At 38.9% G+C, this 17000-nt stretch overlaps 1 protein-coding gene across 11 annotated transcripts in view; it reads right to left on the bottom strand.

The window, feature by feature from the left end:
• Positions 1-4811: 4811 nt before the first annotated feature.
• Positions 4812-17000, bottom strand: part of foxp1b (forkhead box P1b) — a 492035-nt gene continuing 479846 nt past the window's right edge. For all 11 annotated transcript variants that reach the window (XM_080183569.1, XM_080183534.1, XM_080183572.1 and 8 more), the window contains 2 exons: positions 16127-16293; positions 4812-8654 (listed from right to left, as the gene is read on the bottom strand). In XM_080183569.1, the coding sequence (XP_080039695.1) occupies positions 8510-8654; positions 16127-16293 (312 nt within the window). In that variant the 3' untranslated portion in view covers positions 4812-8509. The remainder of the gene's footprint in view (positions 8655-16126; positions 16294-17000) is intronic.

The following is a 17000-nucleotide window of genomic DNA, read 5'->3' on the forward strand; positions in this document are numbered from 1 at the left end:
GCTCATCCTTCATCAACCGTTTTTGTCACCTCCTCAAAGAATTCGTAAGGCAAGACTTCCCCTTGACAAAGCCATGCTGCGTATCCTTAATCAGATCGCAACGCTCCAAGTGTGCATACATCCTATCCCTAAGAATCCTCTCCATCAACTTACCTACCACTGACGTTAAGCTCACTGGCCTATAGTTACCTGGGCTATCCCTCCTACCCTTTTTAAACAGCGGTACCACGTTTGCTATCCTCCAGTCCTCTGGGACCTCACCTGTGTCCAAAGAAGAGACAAAGATTCGCGTCAGAGGCCCAGCAATCTCATCCCTTGCATCTCTAAGCAGCCTAGGATAAATGCTATCCTCCCTGCTGTGCAGAGGGGCCATGATGTGGAGATGCTGGCATTGGACTGGGGTAAACACAGTAAGAAGTCTCACAACACCCCAGGATCTGTTCTAGGACCCTTGCTGTTTGTCATTTTCATAAATGACCTGGATGAGGAAGTGGAGGGATGGGTTAGTAAGTTCGCTGACGATACGAAGGTCGGTGGTGTTGTGGATAGTCTGGAGGGATGTCAGAAGTTGCAGCGAGACATAGATAGGATGCAAAACTGGGCAGAGAAGTGGCAGATGGACTTCAACGCAGATAAATGTGTAGTGGTCCATTTTGGCAGGGCCAATGGGATGAAGGATCAAGGGTAGGAGTCTTAGCAGTGCTGAGAAGCAGAAGGATCTTGGGGTCCATAGGATTCTTAAATTGGCCTCGCAGGTGGAGGATGTGGTCAAGAAGGTGTATGGTGTACTGGTCTTCATTAATTGAGGGACTGAGTTTAGGAGTCGGGAGGTAATGCTGCAACCTTGTAAGACCCTTGTCAGACCCCACTTGGAATACTGTGCGCAGTTCTGGTCGCCTCACCACAGGAAGGATGTGGAAGCTATTGAAAGGGTGCAGAGGAGATTTACAAGGATGTTGCCTGGATTGGGAGGCATGCCTTATGAAGATAGGTTGAGGGAGCTAGGTCTCTTCTCCCTGGAGAGATGAAGGTTGAGAGGTGACCTGATATAGGTTTATAAAACGTTGAGAGGAATAGATAGGGTGGATTCTCAGAGGCCATTTCCCAAAGCTGAAATGGTCGCTACAAGAGGACACAGGTTTAAGGTGCTGAGAAAAAGTACAGAGGAGATGTTAGGGGTAAGTTTTTCACTCGGAGGGTGGTGACTGAGTGGAATCGGCTGCCGTCGGTGGTGGTAGAGGTGAACTCGCTGTAGTGTTCTATGTTCGAACACCAGGGTAAAGTCCAACCAGTTTATCTGGAGACAATACACATGTCTATAGCCTGTGTCTTATGCTATCTCCACTCACATTGTCTGTACCTTTAGGACTTGAATAGCAGGTTAGCTGTAAAGACACGCATTCTAATCAGTATTCTGCAAACTGTATATGCCTTTACATGCCCTGTTTGAGACCAGAACTCTCCACTCACCTGATGAAAGGGCAAACCCCGAAAGCTTGTGGGCTTACTATCAAATGAACTGGTTGGACTTTAACCTGGTGTTGTGAGACTTCTTAGTGCAGAGGGGCATGCAGTGGAGAAAGCAGCAGGTATTGCTGTTGGTGTAATTCCTGTGATTGCTGGAGTTGTTGATGGTGGTGTGGCTTGTGATCTTTCCCTTCATCAGAGTGGAAGTTGCAGCTGCATAAGCTACTTCCATGCATTGAGAGCTGACAATAGATACATGCTAAATAGGTGAAGTGCTTTGCAAGAAGTTGGCAATCACTCCTCTGAGAGAAGTACTTTGAAAAGCAGCCTTTAACCTCACCATGGCTTGGGCTCTTCAGTGTAACTGATCAAAGACTTTTCAGCTTGTTAGCGCTACTGACGAAAGGGCTTTCCACTGTACACTTGTCTCAGTGGCCCTGTAGAGGTGCTGACGCAGCATGGGAATTGTCTGGTGTTTGGACAGAAGAAAGTCGTTGTCTCAGTAATTGCCTCAACCAGAGCAAAGAGGGTCAAAACACGTGGGATCCTGACCTGACAATTTTCAGAACTTTTCCACCCTGGAACACATCTCACCTGGATGGCAAAATTTTGCCCTAAAAAAGAGATCCTGGCAGGAATTCTCCGGCTGTTCACGCTGGCGGGATTCTCCAATCCTGCCAAGAGTGTAGGGTTTCCCGTTGGTGTCAGGTGACATCAGTGGGAATTCCCAGTGGGAGGACCAGCGAATCCCGCTGCTAGCAAACAACATGCCACCTCCCATTGGTGGGAACCATGCAGCTGGGAGGCTGGAGTATCTCACCCCCTGAGTGTGAGAATAAATAATGTGGAACTTTAACATTAAGCACAGTCAACAAATAACAGAATTTACACAGTGCTGCGATTTCGTAAGAACAAATTCTAAAGGTTGCACGTTCAAGTAGTCAAACTGGTTGCTTTATGTTGCTAATCACCAAGGAACTCATTATTTTAGATGTAGTTTTTATGACAAAATTCAAAATGTTGCCTTTTAAATGTAATAATCATTACAATTGTGAAACAATTCCGTAGGTCCCACTTGCTGGGATAATTATAGATTAGATTTTTGATTTAAGACTTTTGAGTAACTAAAAGGCTAATCATTCCTGAAATATTCCAGCCAATCTAGTGCACTTAGGCATCACAGACATTACACTAAAACTGCAAAAGTCTATTTCTGAGCTGCTTATGGCTGGGATTCTCTGCCCATATCTGTGGCTGGGACTCCAATCCCAGTGCTGTGAATGGAGATTTCATTGAGCACCAAATTTTCTGATCTCACTGGCAGCAGTGGCAAGGGGTATGATATTAGAGAATTCTGGCCTGTGTCTTTTAAACTGTTAGAAAGCTCTATGCACTTGTCTAAACTGTTTAGCATAAGGTTTATTAATATAGAGAATAGCTGAACCACAATGACTTTTATTAGAGAGCAATTATAAAATGTCATGTAGTGAGAAGGGGGTTTAATTTTGAAAACTCCTGCACTTTCAAATGAAAATAAAATTAACTCTCAAAACACATTTAATCACATCAGAAGTGCAAAGTGTCATGTTTATCAATGTGCATTTTAATTGCTAGAAATTACTGCTGGTGATTACCAATCGAATATTTTCAAGTTCACATAAAAGTCCGGTGTTGGCAATTTTAATGGATGTGTTAGCCAGTTTACTTTAACAATACTGTTAAAATAGCAGGCCGAGAAATTTGAAATGAAAGTGATGAATGTTTGTCCACTGATATCACAGAGTAATTTCTAGGTTTATAAGTATTGCGCATTAAGTGATAGGAATTCTTTTCAGTATAAACATAAATTAAAATTTTCCAGTATTGGCTGTGTTGAATATAGAAAACATATTCAAAATCTTAATGGAGGTTAACAATCCATCACTCTGCTGGAGTTCAATTTATATGTGCAATTCATATGTATAGCAAACATATTTTTATGGCTAATGGGCTACATAGCGTTCCTTTTTAGTGCTGTTTGCCTATAATTTATTGAATTAGGTGTTTGTAGTCTATTTAAGGTATGTTAAAGTGGTCTAAATATATGTATGATCTAGCTGCTTTGACAGGTGTAGGTTAGTGAAGTTAATGTATTTTCATCTGGAATATTGGCCAATATTTTCACTGCCATATAATTAATTCACTGAATAGATGCAAGTAAAACAAAAGTTTTGCATGAAATTTTGTAACAATTATTGCACAATTATAGTGCAACAGATGTTTGTAAGCATTTTTATTTCAAGATACCCCATTTAATAACAGTCCTCTCGTGTTGTAAAGTATTTTTAATTTGAAAACTGATTAAATTCCATTTGAAAGCAGATCTTCAATAAGAAATGTAGCAGCTGTTGAGATTCTTGAATTGTTTGTTCTCTGTAAGCTCAAGTATTTTGAATTATTCAGCTGTGCATGTGCCAGAGACATTCCGCACTTGATGGAAATTCTCTAAATGTGGATTTTCTACTTGGGCGCAGAATAATAAGAAGCATGTGTGTTTTAAAAAGGGGTCAACTTAACGAGGAATGCAAGAAGTGTCGAGTTACTTCTGTATCCCATTACAACATGTGCTAATATTTGCTAAACAAATTTTCTGAACATTTGTGCAAAACATCTAAAGATATTTTTTCAAGCAACCTGCCAATCCAGCAAAGTGCAGATTCCACAGGGGAGTTTTTAAAGATAGTGAGCTAATCATATATTTGATTGCACATTTCCTGTAGTGACCCTGATCATTCTGTGACCCAAATTAAAATTATACCCCCGACATTCATAATCCTGAGCAATAAGATAAACTGGAAACAATTCATGTCACCTAAAGCTTTTTAACAAATCAATGCAACTATTTGTAATTGCGTGTTTCACAAGATTAAAAGTGTACAGACCTGACCTGTGTACTCAGTTTTGTGGCCAACATGACCTGTGCATTGGTCGTTAAAACAAACCACTTGTGATCAGCAATAATTTCCATCAAGAAATCCATATTACTAATATTTCTAGAATTTTAATGCAGTTAGAATTTATAGCTGATCAAATGCAGTTACCTAAATTGCTGTTACAAGGAGACAGTTTAACCGACATTATTAATTATGGGAGAATTTAATGTTTAAGCACTGGCACTTGTATTGGTCATCTTTATGGTTGGGTCAGTAAAATGTCAGAATAGTGCTTGATAACTAGCCATTTCATCTGTTATGAAAGATCTTTCATACGATGCATGATAAAAATGGGAACAATACTGGAAAATGATGACTTTGGGCTTGGCAGGGATCAACATCACCCTGAAAATGACAACACTGCAAACGGTGTGAACAACCAGCATTTTTATTGCATTTGAGAATGCTAATGTCAGTAATTAGTACTGACTACACAATGAATTTTTTTATTGTCTGTATCAACAGACATGGAATGATGGATTACACTGATGTAAGGAATGAGTTCCTGTATGCTTCTACAATAATCTCTTAACTGGCAGCAACAACGTTCAAAGCACCATGATAACACAATGTCCTCATTCTGTACCATTTCCAAACAACCTTTTAAGAAACAATCAGATATTTATTCACTGGCTTGTGACAGTATAGAAGGCTGTGACTCTCATTCCTGACATTGAAGTTACCTGAATCATGGTACTCCGATCATGATAATGTATGCTTTTCTTAGAGAAAAAGCATGTAACAAATTATCTTTACATCTTGGCACCTTGTAAAGTTCTTTTTTTTTTAAAAAAAAATTATTCAACAGGTTGACACTCCCCAGTTTTAATAATCATTACTTCACTGCAACTGGCCCTGGAATTCATCATGCTAAGTATTCACGACAGCAGGAAGAGAAATGACTTTTTAAACTGTCTTCTCCAAATCCTTCAAACTTTTAAGACAGCTGCAGAGGGCAGTGGTTGGACCTTTGTAAGCGGGAAGTATCAAAACAGCCTAACACAAACAAAACTGTACAAAATGCTTCGTTCAATAGTAACTTAAAATCTGTCAACTGTACTACAGTTAAAGCAAAAAAAAGGGATATTTTCTCCCAAATGTCAGCAAATAACTCCTGTTATTCTTAAAGCAAGGGTTAATAATTAAAATACATGTGCAGAACATTTGCAGTTTCAATACATACAGTAGTTTTCAAAGCTTTCTTTTAATATAGTCAATACAAAGCAGTTGCACAAAAGCAAATGTGATTTAACAGACTAGTTTTGTTTTTGTTTGAAAGAACAGTGTTTAAAAAGAAACAGAAAAGACAAAGGCTTGCACCGACACATTGGGATATTTATGTACAATGTAACAAACCCCCACCCTTTAGAAGCAACCGTATATCCAAACGGATATGGTGACAATGTTCAATCATTGAAGTCCTGTACATAAAGAGCCTGAGGTTCAGAGTTGATTCTGCTGAAAGGCTGTGGCACCTGCTAGATATGCAAGCTCTAATTTTGCTAGTCTTTAGACTAAACATGCAAGACATACAACTAAGTGCAACTGAGTGAAATGTTTTATTTATCATTCCCTAAAAGTTTGAACTGAGGTATGCGTACTAACAGTTTCTCATGCTGTTAACTTTAGTCATGTCTAGCTACACATGCTGAGAATGTACTAATCTAACCATCTTCTTACTCCCTCAAATACAGAGTTAACCAACAGGCTACTCAGTTTGAAAGTACGGGATCTCTTCTCATGATCCCATTTAACTACTGCCTGCACATCCTCATGAAGCTGCCTGGAATGCCATTACAAATATATATTTCAAAAGACCACAGACTGCCCATTTAACAGAAAATTAGATTAAGCTTAAAAAAAATCTGCTGTAATGTCTCTTGTACCAAGCTTATGAGTGCTTTTGTATGAAGAATGCTGGAACAAAAACTAAACAAGTTTGAAGATGTGTGCCAAAGCAAACCAAAAATAAGTAATCTTGGCACAACAAAGCATATTGGTCTCCAAACAAAAGTGGCACACTATCTTTCAAATACAGCCTCCATAACGAGCATTATTCTAAAACACTATTTTGTGGTCCAGTTCCATCATGGAAGCTATTCCTTTTCTCTCTGTATGAATCTTGCATCTTCATCTTTTTGTGTTACTCTTATCTGCGCAGAAAGGATCTACATTCAGCTTCCATTGATGGAATGCTCCCTTTTTTTGTGGCCTCAGCGATATAGTTCCCTGGTTTGGTCACTAATTGCATCTTCCTATAGTGAGCAAACTTGGTCACCATAGGAGAGAGAAAGCTGAATTTTCAGAGATAATACCTTTGGTTCAAACATCCACCTGGCCTGTTGCAGACACTGTTAAAAGGAGACCTTAACATCACAGGTTACTGTCTGTGCATCAGTCCATTTTACTTTTTAGCCATTTCCCCCTCTCAATTCTGGTACCTCCTTTGATCAACAATAAGAGGATATTTGGCTTCATCAGATAAAGCATCAAACAGAGAACATATAATTTACCTTTTAGATCATCTTTGGTAATCTCAGAAAAATTATCTGATTTTCTTTAAAAAAAAGGAAAAATAAATAAAGCTCTGAAAGCTTCTTCAACTGCCAACCTATATAGTCCTAAATAAATATATGGCGGGTGAGGGGGACAGAAAAGTGACCAAGTCGCAGTCTTGAAACAGTAAAGATGTTGAGAGTTTTGGAAAAGAATTCAATGACCTATATTAACAGAATTACTTTCTGCACGTAAAGTTTGCTTCAGAATCACTATAAACTTGCAAGATAAGCTCTAGTGACATAGCTTTCTACTTTGTCATCTATTGTGAAGTTTTCTAAGTTTACAGAAATAACAAGTCTCTACCTACGGAGCTACTTAACACAGCACTGGACATAAACCTTAACTGAAAAGCTTAACTGCCGTGCGAATTATTATTTGTACAGACAAAACTTTTCATGTTCTACTTTCTTTGACTCAACGCCTGTGTCTCCTCACTACTTTCTGAACCTGAACAACAGGAATAATTCTATGGTGCTATGCAGGAGACAAGGGCTAGTTACTAAATGTCATTTTGTTTTTCTGTCATTCCGTCCCCTCTTTCATTACTGCAGCCTTCCTAAAAAGTGAACCTTTCTTCTCTGGAGTCGTGGAACATTGATTCCGCCAGTCGATATAGAAGTCGGGCCTGCTGATTGCTGAATGAAAGCAAATGAAATAATGTAGCTGTTGTTAAACTGTACACAGAATAAAAACTGGTCTGAGGTTTAATTGTTGTTTTATCTTTTTTTTAAAATAAAAATTCAATGAAGTTAAGGGGAACGAATGACAGAAAAAAACTACTGTGTATGTTACAAATTGATGTCAGGCATTTGTCCCATTGGTTAAAAAAATCTTAACATTCAACCGCTACAGCTGAACATAGAGCTTAATGAGGTCCTCCAGAGGCCTGTGGCCTACGATTATAAAACTGCTCGAGTGCAGCAGAAGCAAACAGTGATACAATAAAATTTTGTCTAATTATTTTTCACAAATTATTTTTCCCTTCTCCCCTGCCCCATGGAAACAAGTATGGATTAAAGGCAGTGATATTTTAATAATCCACTTCCAGTACTGTGCAAATCAGTTTTAGCCTCAGTCTTCCATTTGAATATGCGAGTTCTGGGAAGAGCTCTACCTGCAGTTTGAACTATGAACAGATCAGACCCATGAGTCCAACTTGGCAGGACTGCAGTCCAAAATCTGCTGCAAAGTCTATGTGTATGACTGTACAGTTCAGTAACTTTCAACACTGATGTTGACTTCAGGAGAGGAACATCCCAAGTACCAAACAAGTCCATCCAATGTATGTAGAATACAAATTCCATTTTTCCAACAAAAAGTAGAAAAAAATCAGAAACATTCCCCAGTGGGATTCTTAATGGCACTAAAAGTCATTTAAAACATTTCATTACTTTGTCAAAAAGGGGCTGAAAATTCCTCCAAACTTCCACATTATGGAGAGATTTCACAGGTAAGTCTGACAAACTCTCTTTTTATTATAATCTTCATCTCAGGAAAAATGGAAAACATGCTCATTCCATGTCTTCATTCCCTGGGTCTTCTTCGTACTCTCTGTCATTGTCCAGTTCTGGACTGTGATTTGCTGTTGTCACTAAAGACAGGGGGCCTTCCATCTCTTCTGGGTCCATTGGTTCCTCTTTAACATGGATAGGATACCTATAACAAAACCATTTAATAGTTAGTAACAAAGGGGCATATAATTTAGGCAGCTTATAAGTGAATGCAAAAGTAATTACCACAGCATTTAAAAATAAAGGAATTAAATTAAGTGCCCAAGAAACTATTGACAAATTAATGGACAAAAATTATTGTACTTAACCATATGATACTTTAATCTAATGAAACAATAGATTCAGGATATTCAGAAAATATAAATTAAATGAAATAAAGTACAACATAGCAGCTGTTTATCAAGCACCTTGCGGAGGCTGATCACTGAACACTGTGAGTACTGCTGCTCTAGTTAACATGCAGAACCTGTGAGCTTTCTCTCTAGAGGATGACCCTGAGTGAGGTTCTATCATTAATCAACTTCAACCAAACACAGCAACTAGACACCATGATACATGTTTTAAACTCCAAATTAATGCATATTTTTACAAACTGTCAATAATGGAAGAAAAGCACTGCCAGGAAACACAGGCTGAGGGGAAAAAGCCTGCTAAACATAACAGTGTGATAAGAAACTGCATTCCTAACGAGAATAATAATGCTGTCAGTTGTAAACAAGGCAGAACATGATCCCAGTCCTTGGACTGGGCAAGGGATGCACTAAGGAGATGAGATCTGCCAAATTCTCATTACTGAATAGCACATGAATAACCCATGGCTTGGAGGAGCGGAATGGGGGGGGGTGGGGGGGGGGGGGTGGTGGCGGTGGCGTGGAGGGTGGTGGTGGAGAAAGCAGGGCTGGGTTGATTTTATGAAACCACAGTGATAACAATTGAAAAATGTCCTGTGTAAATCACATTTACAACAATCTAGTCAGAAACACAAATAGATTTTGGGGTGGCTTTGTCAGGAAGCTCATGTAAACATGCCAGTGAACAAACAGTGCCTTCCTGAGTGACCAGAATTAAAAAAAGACAGTTTGTTCAAATAATTTTGTTTCTTTTGCTTAACTATCATGCACTGAAACAGGAAATAAAGTGGAAAAGCAGAGAACGCCCTTACTGCTTTCAAAACAATTCACTTGTTAAAGGCATTCATTTTTCTGTTTAGAAAAAAACAGCAGTATATTTGACTCGGTCTCCCTCACCCTCATGCCCACTCCTTGTTGACTGACTTCCAGCACCCAAAGATCCAATTTCTTTAATAATACCCACTTCCTGACAATATTTCAATCCTTACTTGCTACATAATAATCATTCTTTAGTCTAAGAAGCAACTTTGAGTGAAGCTCTCTGTTTGGAAGTGCACCCTATGTGCTGGTTTGCTTTGTAACTAACTTCGAAGCATGTCAGGATGAAAGTGCTATCCTGGAGCAGTAATTATTCCACTGCATGTGTACTTTCCAGCATTTCAAACAAAACAAAAAAGCTTCAGTGGTTTGTAGCCACAATGAGAAAATGCCTCGATTGACAATATCTACTTTGTTACTGATGTGTTTGAAGAAGGATGTAAAGCTTTTAACAGCATGTGAGGGGGTTTTTAAAGAGTGCTGCTATACCAGCAAGTGGTTTGACATAACTATTTCTGTGTTCAAATTCTTCACCCAACACTTCACCTGTGTATTTTTCACATTAGGTACAAAGCAATGTTGATTTTATCTAAGCTACCGTTCATGCACAACGTGCCAGATGGGACACAGTAAACAAGACGTACACAGTTTTAAAAGCTTGCAAAATGCTAACCAATACCTAATAACAAGTTCAGAATATACAATTCCAGATGGAGCGCTAAGCCTGTACACTGGACACCATCACTCAACTTTACTACATCAAGATATCATTAAAGACTAATTTTAAATTTGAATGTAGTTGCTGGATTAATTTCTGCACAGGATTCAAATCATAGGATGTAAAGCAGATGCACAAGATGTAACAAACCACACCAATTAATCACAAAATCTAATCTCATATACATGGAAACTTCCTCTTATACTGGCAGTTTTAAAGATTACATTAAGATGCGTTTTTTTTCCCAGAGTCAGCTTGGGGAATTTACTCAATAATCCCCATAAATACTGAATATCCAGAGGGAATGCACACCCACCCATCCTGCCTTACCCTTCCTGTTCCAGTATTCTGCCCTCAACACCATCCATACTTAGCATGGACAGCAATCTCCCATTACTTCATACTGTTATATATGCGCTCATTATACTGCCGTCTGGTACTATAATGCTCCTATTAATTTTCCTTTTGATATTTTAAGAGTGATCTATAAATCATGTAGCCTTTCATATGAGCCACCATTAATGTCTGGCAATGATGCTGTCTGCAGCATATTATTTTAAGCTTATAATGTAAGCAACTGAATGAGCGGTTTTATCCTGCAGAATTTATTACAACTTTTAGGTTTACAGTGGCTAAAGGCAAAATTATTCAACACCTTTGTTTGAGTGCTCATTTTGTTATCAGCATCATTTGCTATGCAAAATGATACAAAGGATTGTGCTCTAACCATGTTATATTAAAAAAGAAAAAAGGCTTTGCTGTTGGCTATTTTGGATCTAATCATCCCACTTTTGAACTTGTGTACTCAACCTTGTTTGAATAGTTATTTCTCAAAAAGATCGCAGGAGTTGGAGCTATGGAACACACACACATGCTGCCACGTATAGTGCTCATTACAGAGTGGCACTTGCTACCGTGACAGTTGTTCATCTTCTGTCAAGTTCAACACATTTTGTTTTTGTAACCATAGCTAGAAGCATGACACCTTTCAAAGAATACTAGAGCAAAGCTTAAAATAATCAGAGTTTTTCCTAACTTGGTTTGATCCTGAGATCATCTACCAGCAGTATCAGGAAGGAGATTAAGAAAGAGAAAAACGTTTGCTCCAATTTACTGACAGACTCATTCATTCTATTGCCACAGCTGCAATAACACAAGATTATGATGTCTTGTAAAGGCATTAATGCTCAGCAATGAATGTGATCATAGCACCAATAGCTAGGGTCGGTGATCTGACTTGACTTTTAACATTAGTAGGTATTGTGTGATGAAAGTAGCCTGGGCAATGGCGGCACTTTGATTGCCAGCAATACAGGCAAAGTAATATTCACATCGCTTGAAAAACAAAATTTAAAATACAACAGGTGTTTCTTGGTAGTTGTTGCCACAGTTAAAATCTCATACCTGATGGTTGGCATCTAATCAAATTCCCTTCCAAGACACTGAAAGCTATACACCATTTGAAGCATTATCATTCGTTATTACAGTTACAGTAGAGATATTTAAAAAGATAATAAATTAACACATATAGCTATCATTTATAGAAAATAAAACTTTCCTGACAACATTCACAACCTCAGCACTAAAACATGTTGGGTTTGTTTCTACAAACAGGTGTGTTTTTCTTTTGAAGCATTTGTATTGGGCGGTGCAGTGTGTTGGAACACCCAAGTCACTGTGCCAAGGGTGTGGTAGGATATGGTTTTGTACTTGGAAGTTCCCCATATACTGGCTTCCTGATCTCAGTTAAGTTGTCAGGGGAGTTGGTGACTGGAGGTCAAGGCCTTCCTAACAAATGGCAAGGAACATTTGTCAGCCAAGCAACATTAATACACTTTCTACTGGTCCATTATGTGACTCATCAGCAGAGATTGGGGCTAGATTTCCTATACATTCTGCTCATCTCAGAAAAAAGACCTAAAAACTGAAAACTTAAAGAAGAAGTGTGCAAATATATTTAAAGTGTTCCTCGAGTTTTAAGTGTTCCACTCAGGAAGATGCTTGCAGTGAATCTTTCTATTTGTATCTAACTTTAATTGTTAGCAGCCATTATAAGAATCATAATAACTATGAGCAGAAGTTGGCAATTTAGGCCCTCGAGCCTGCTTCACCATTTAATATTTAGAAACATAGAAAATAGGAGTAGGCCATTTGGCCCTTCAGGCCTGCTCCGCCATTCATTTTGATCATGGCTGATCATCAAATTCAATATCCTGATCCTGCTTTCCCCCCATATCTCTTGATCCCTGGAGCCCTAAGAGCTATAACTAATTCTTTCTTGAAATCACACAATGTTTTGGCCTCAACTGCTTTCTGTGGTAGTGAATTCCACATATTCATCATGCTCTAGATAAAGAAATTTCTCCTTACCTCAGTCCTATAAGGTTTACCCCTTAATTTCAAACTATGACTCCTAGTTCTGGACTCCCCCGTCATCAGGAACATTTTTTTAAGAACATAGAACACTACAGCACAAACAGGCCCTTCGGCCCATAAGTTGCACTGATCCTATCCATACCTACCAGGCCAAAGAACTATCTGTAACTCCCAATTCAATTAAATCCCACATACTCATCCAGAAGTCTTTTAAAAGACTCCAGCGAGTTTGCCTCTACCATTACCGACGGCAGCCGATTCCACTCACTCACTCACCACCCTCTGAGTGAAAAACCTACCCCTAACATCTCTTCTGTACTTGCTTCCCAGCACCTTAAACCTGTGTCCTCTCGTAGCGACCATTTCAGCCCTGGAAAATAGCCTCCGAGAATCCACCCTATCTATTCCCCTCAACATTTTATAAACCTCTATCAGGTCACCTCTCAACCCTCGTCTCTCCAGGGAGAAGAGACCTAGCTCCCTCAACCCATCTTCATGATGCATGCCTCCCAATCCAGGCAACATCCTTGTAAATCTCCTCTGCACCCTCTCAATAGTTTTCTGAATCTATCCTGTCTAGTAGAATTTTATAAGTTTCTATGAGATTCCCTCTCACTCTCCTAAACTCCAATGAATATAATCCTAACCAACTTGCTCTCTCCTTATATGACTGACCTGCCATCCCAGGAATCAGCTTAGTAAATCTTTGCTACGCACCGTCTATAAAAAGGATATCCTTCTTCAGATAAGGACACCAAAACTCCAGGTTTGGCATCACCAATGCCCTATACCATTGCAGTAAAACATTCCTACTCCTCTTGCTATGAAGGCCACGTCTTTTGCCCTTTTTACTGCCTGCTGTACCTGCGTGCTTGCTTTCAGCAACTGATGCACGAGGACACCAAGGTCTTGTTGAGTATCCAACTTTCTCATTTTACATTCATTCAAATAATAATCAGCCTTCCTATTTTTGCTATTGAAGTCAATAACCTCACATTTATCTATATTGTACCGCATCTGCCATGCATATGACCACTCACTCAGCCTGTCTAAATCATGTTGGAGAATTTCTGCATCCTCCTCTCAGCTCACCCTCCCACCCAACTCTGTATCATCTGCAAATCTGAAGATAATACATTTAGTTCCCTCTTCAAATCATTAATATATAATGTGAACAGTTGGGGCCCTAGCACAGATCCCCGTGGTACCCAACTAGTTACTGCCTGCCAACTGGAAAAAGCCCCATTTATGCCAACTCTTTGCTTCTTATCTGCTAACCAGGTTTCTATCCATCTCAAGACACTACTGCAATCCCATGTGCTTTAACTCTACATAGTAGTCTGCTATGTGAGACCCTGTCTAAAGCCTTCTTAAAACCTAAATAAACCACATCCACTGGTTCTCCTTGGTCAACTCTCCTGGTTATATCCTCAAAGAATTCTAATAAATTTGTCAAGCATGATTTCTCCTTTGTAAATCTATGTTGATTTTGTCTGATCATACTATTGCTTTCCAAATGCTGAGCTATGAATCCTTGATAATGGACATTAGCAACTTCCCCAATACTGATGTTAGACTCACTGGTCTATAGTTCCCTGTTTTCTCTCTACCTCCTTTGTTGAATCCTCCCTGATTAAAATCATGTTGATCTCATCTTGGCCTCATCCTTTTTCCTGATTGTTCACCATCGCCCTTCAAACCCTTACTAATTAAAAATCTGTCTACCTCTTCCTTAAATTTGTTCAATGTCGCAGCATCCACCAGTACATAATGATCTAATGATTTAACTTCTGTAGAAGTTTCCTTGGTAAGCATCCATGGGATACATCAGTAAATGCAAATACACATTGATTAAAAAATAAACCTGAGCTCTGTCAGGTTGGGACCTATGATATAAAACATATTTGCATGAGCATGAGAACTGGTCCACCTAGACTTAACAATTGTTCTGAATTATTTGTGACAGGTCTAACTTTAAGGAGCCTACACTCCTGACTTGATGAGCCCTGGCCGGAAAATAAAATTTGCTTCACCAGGGAGAACAGCGATTGGGCCTGCAGTGTTTCAAAGATAGGTACAGCCAGCTGTGATGGGAATCTATAAAATTGACAAAACAATTATCTTCTATTTAAAGGGTTTTTTGACTTAAAACAATACGGTACACAAAAAAATTATATATTAGAGACCTGCCAAAAATAACAATAAAAATTACTTTGGCATCCCTCGTGAGAGAAAATTTAGGAGAGTGTATTTTTTTAAAGAACATTGCACTCTGGGTCTAATGGGACAAGATATGAGGGTTCTGAGTAACGGCATACACTTAGATCTGAAATAATAGTGAAGATGTCAAAGAAATTATGGTCACTGGAGACCAGTATTTTACAAGTAATTAAGAAGGTTTTTTTTTTATCTCTGGTGCAAATAAAATGACAAACATTTGGCTCACAGCTTGGGCAAAAATAATTCTGGTAAGTGCTTAAGCACCTGCCATTTAAGTTTATGAGGGCACATCTTCCATTTTATTTAATTTGGATTTACCACTACTGGTTTACAGAGTTTAGTGAGTGACCTTTAGTAATAAATGCAGTTTGAATTCTTCCACGGCCTGGTGTAGCACTGACCCATATTGATCAGGTGCTCCTGGTTCAATTCGATGATTTAAACCATGGCAGCCTTTGTTGTGTTAAAATTGACATCTGGAGTGAAGGGAAAAAAGAGCCAAAAAAATTTGTAATTGAGAAAAATTCCCAAACCTAGTTTTTACTTGATGACCTCGGCTGAAAAGCATACGCATGTGTGCCAGGTGAGAAGGTGGTTGGGCTGGACTAACATGCCCTCTGCCTCCAGAACCACACATAAATGTAGTTACTTGGGTAATGTAACTCAGGCAGTATTTTTGAGCATTCAACACCTTCAGCATTCAACATTTGATTCTGGCTCAACTGCACAAACCTATGTACTCCCAATCAGATGCTGAGCCAAAAAAGAAAATGCTGGAAGCACTTAACAGCTCTGCTGTGGAGACAGAAACAAATTCTGAGTCATTGATTTACACAGCAATGCCTATATGCCTTAGCGCAGGTACTATTTAGTTACTATGGATAAGTGTCCACCAAGACCCTCCGCACAAATGCCAACAAAATTCTGAAGGGCAGTAACAAAGGTTTGAGACTGTACAGAAATGGATAAAGGGTAGTGTGTGAACATAGGGAGAACATGGTTCCAAACAATAAGTTTATCTGTTCCTGACAGCAAAGCCAACTTGTACAAAAATCCTGACCATCCTGGAGAAGATTACTGCAAAAGAGCAATTCTGTTAAAGAGGAAACTAAGAAACCATGCTTCAATACTCACATTGTTTGCAGGGGTGAGCGTCCTGGACTGCTGTCACTCTCATTGCTATTTGAATGCTCCACTGCACCATTTAGCTCCTCATGAATAGCACCCACCATGGTGGCTACAGTGGGATTTCCCATGGAAGCAGTAGTGTATAGAGGTATGTTATTCTCAGCCATTGAAGCCTATGGGGCACACAATGAAAATGAGCTCTAAAAATTGATTCAACTGAATATGATACATTCTGACATTTTTGGGTTATTCTTCAGAACAATTAGAACTCCTTAGATCTACCTGCTAAATGTATTCATCCACCAATATTGAATGCAGTAATTTTAACACATTTAAACTAAATAAGATATCCCCTCTATTATAATAATGAGAAAATAAATGTTACAAATGCATTGCACCTTTGGACACTTATTTATTTTGAAGTTTTAAACTTTTTCCTTTGACAGGAAGAGCAAACCCCAGTCCAAACCACATACCTTTCTGACCTGGAAATATATCATTGTTCCTTCACTGAGGCTGAATCAATCCTGGAACTCCTCTCCTAACAACACTGTGGATGCAACTAATCCAGGTGGACTGGTGGCTCACCACCATATTCTCAAGGGCAATTAAACATAGGCAACAAATGTTGTTCTGTTCACATCCCATGAATGAATAGAAAAAAATGCAGACAGTAAGTTCTCCCCTAAATCAACAGGCATTTTGGAGCTAATTTACAATATTAGTGATGGTTTTCCATGCAACCTGCAAAATTTAGACAAATTAGGTGAGAAATTAGGATCATTTGCTTGTGTTTTCTCAGTGTTATGACTGTCCTTACAGTTTTAAAATGGTAACTGCAATGTGTGCAAATAATTGTTGTATGAATCATGCCTGATGC

Source organism: Carcharhinus amblyrhynchos, chromosome 3 (assembly GCF_965287045.1).
Source record: "Carcharhinus amblyrhynchos chromosome 3, sCarAmb.v2.hapA, whole genome shotgun sequence".
NCBI classification, from domain to species: domain Eukaryota; kingdom Metazoa; phylum Chordata; class Chondrichthyes; order Carcharhiniformes; family Carcharhinidae; genus Carcharhinus; species Carcharhinus amblyrhynchos.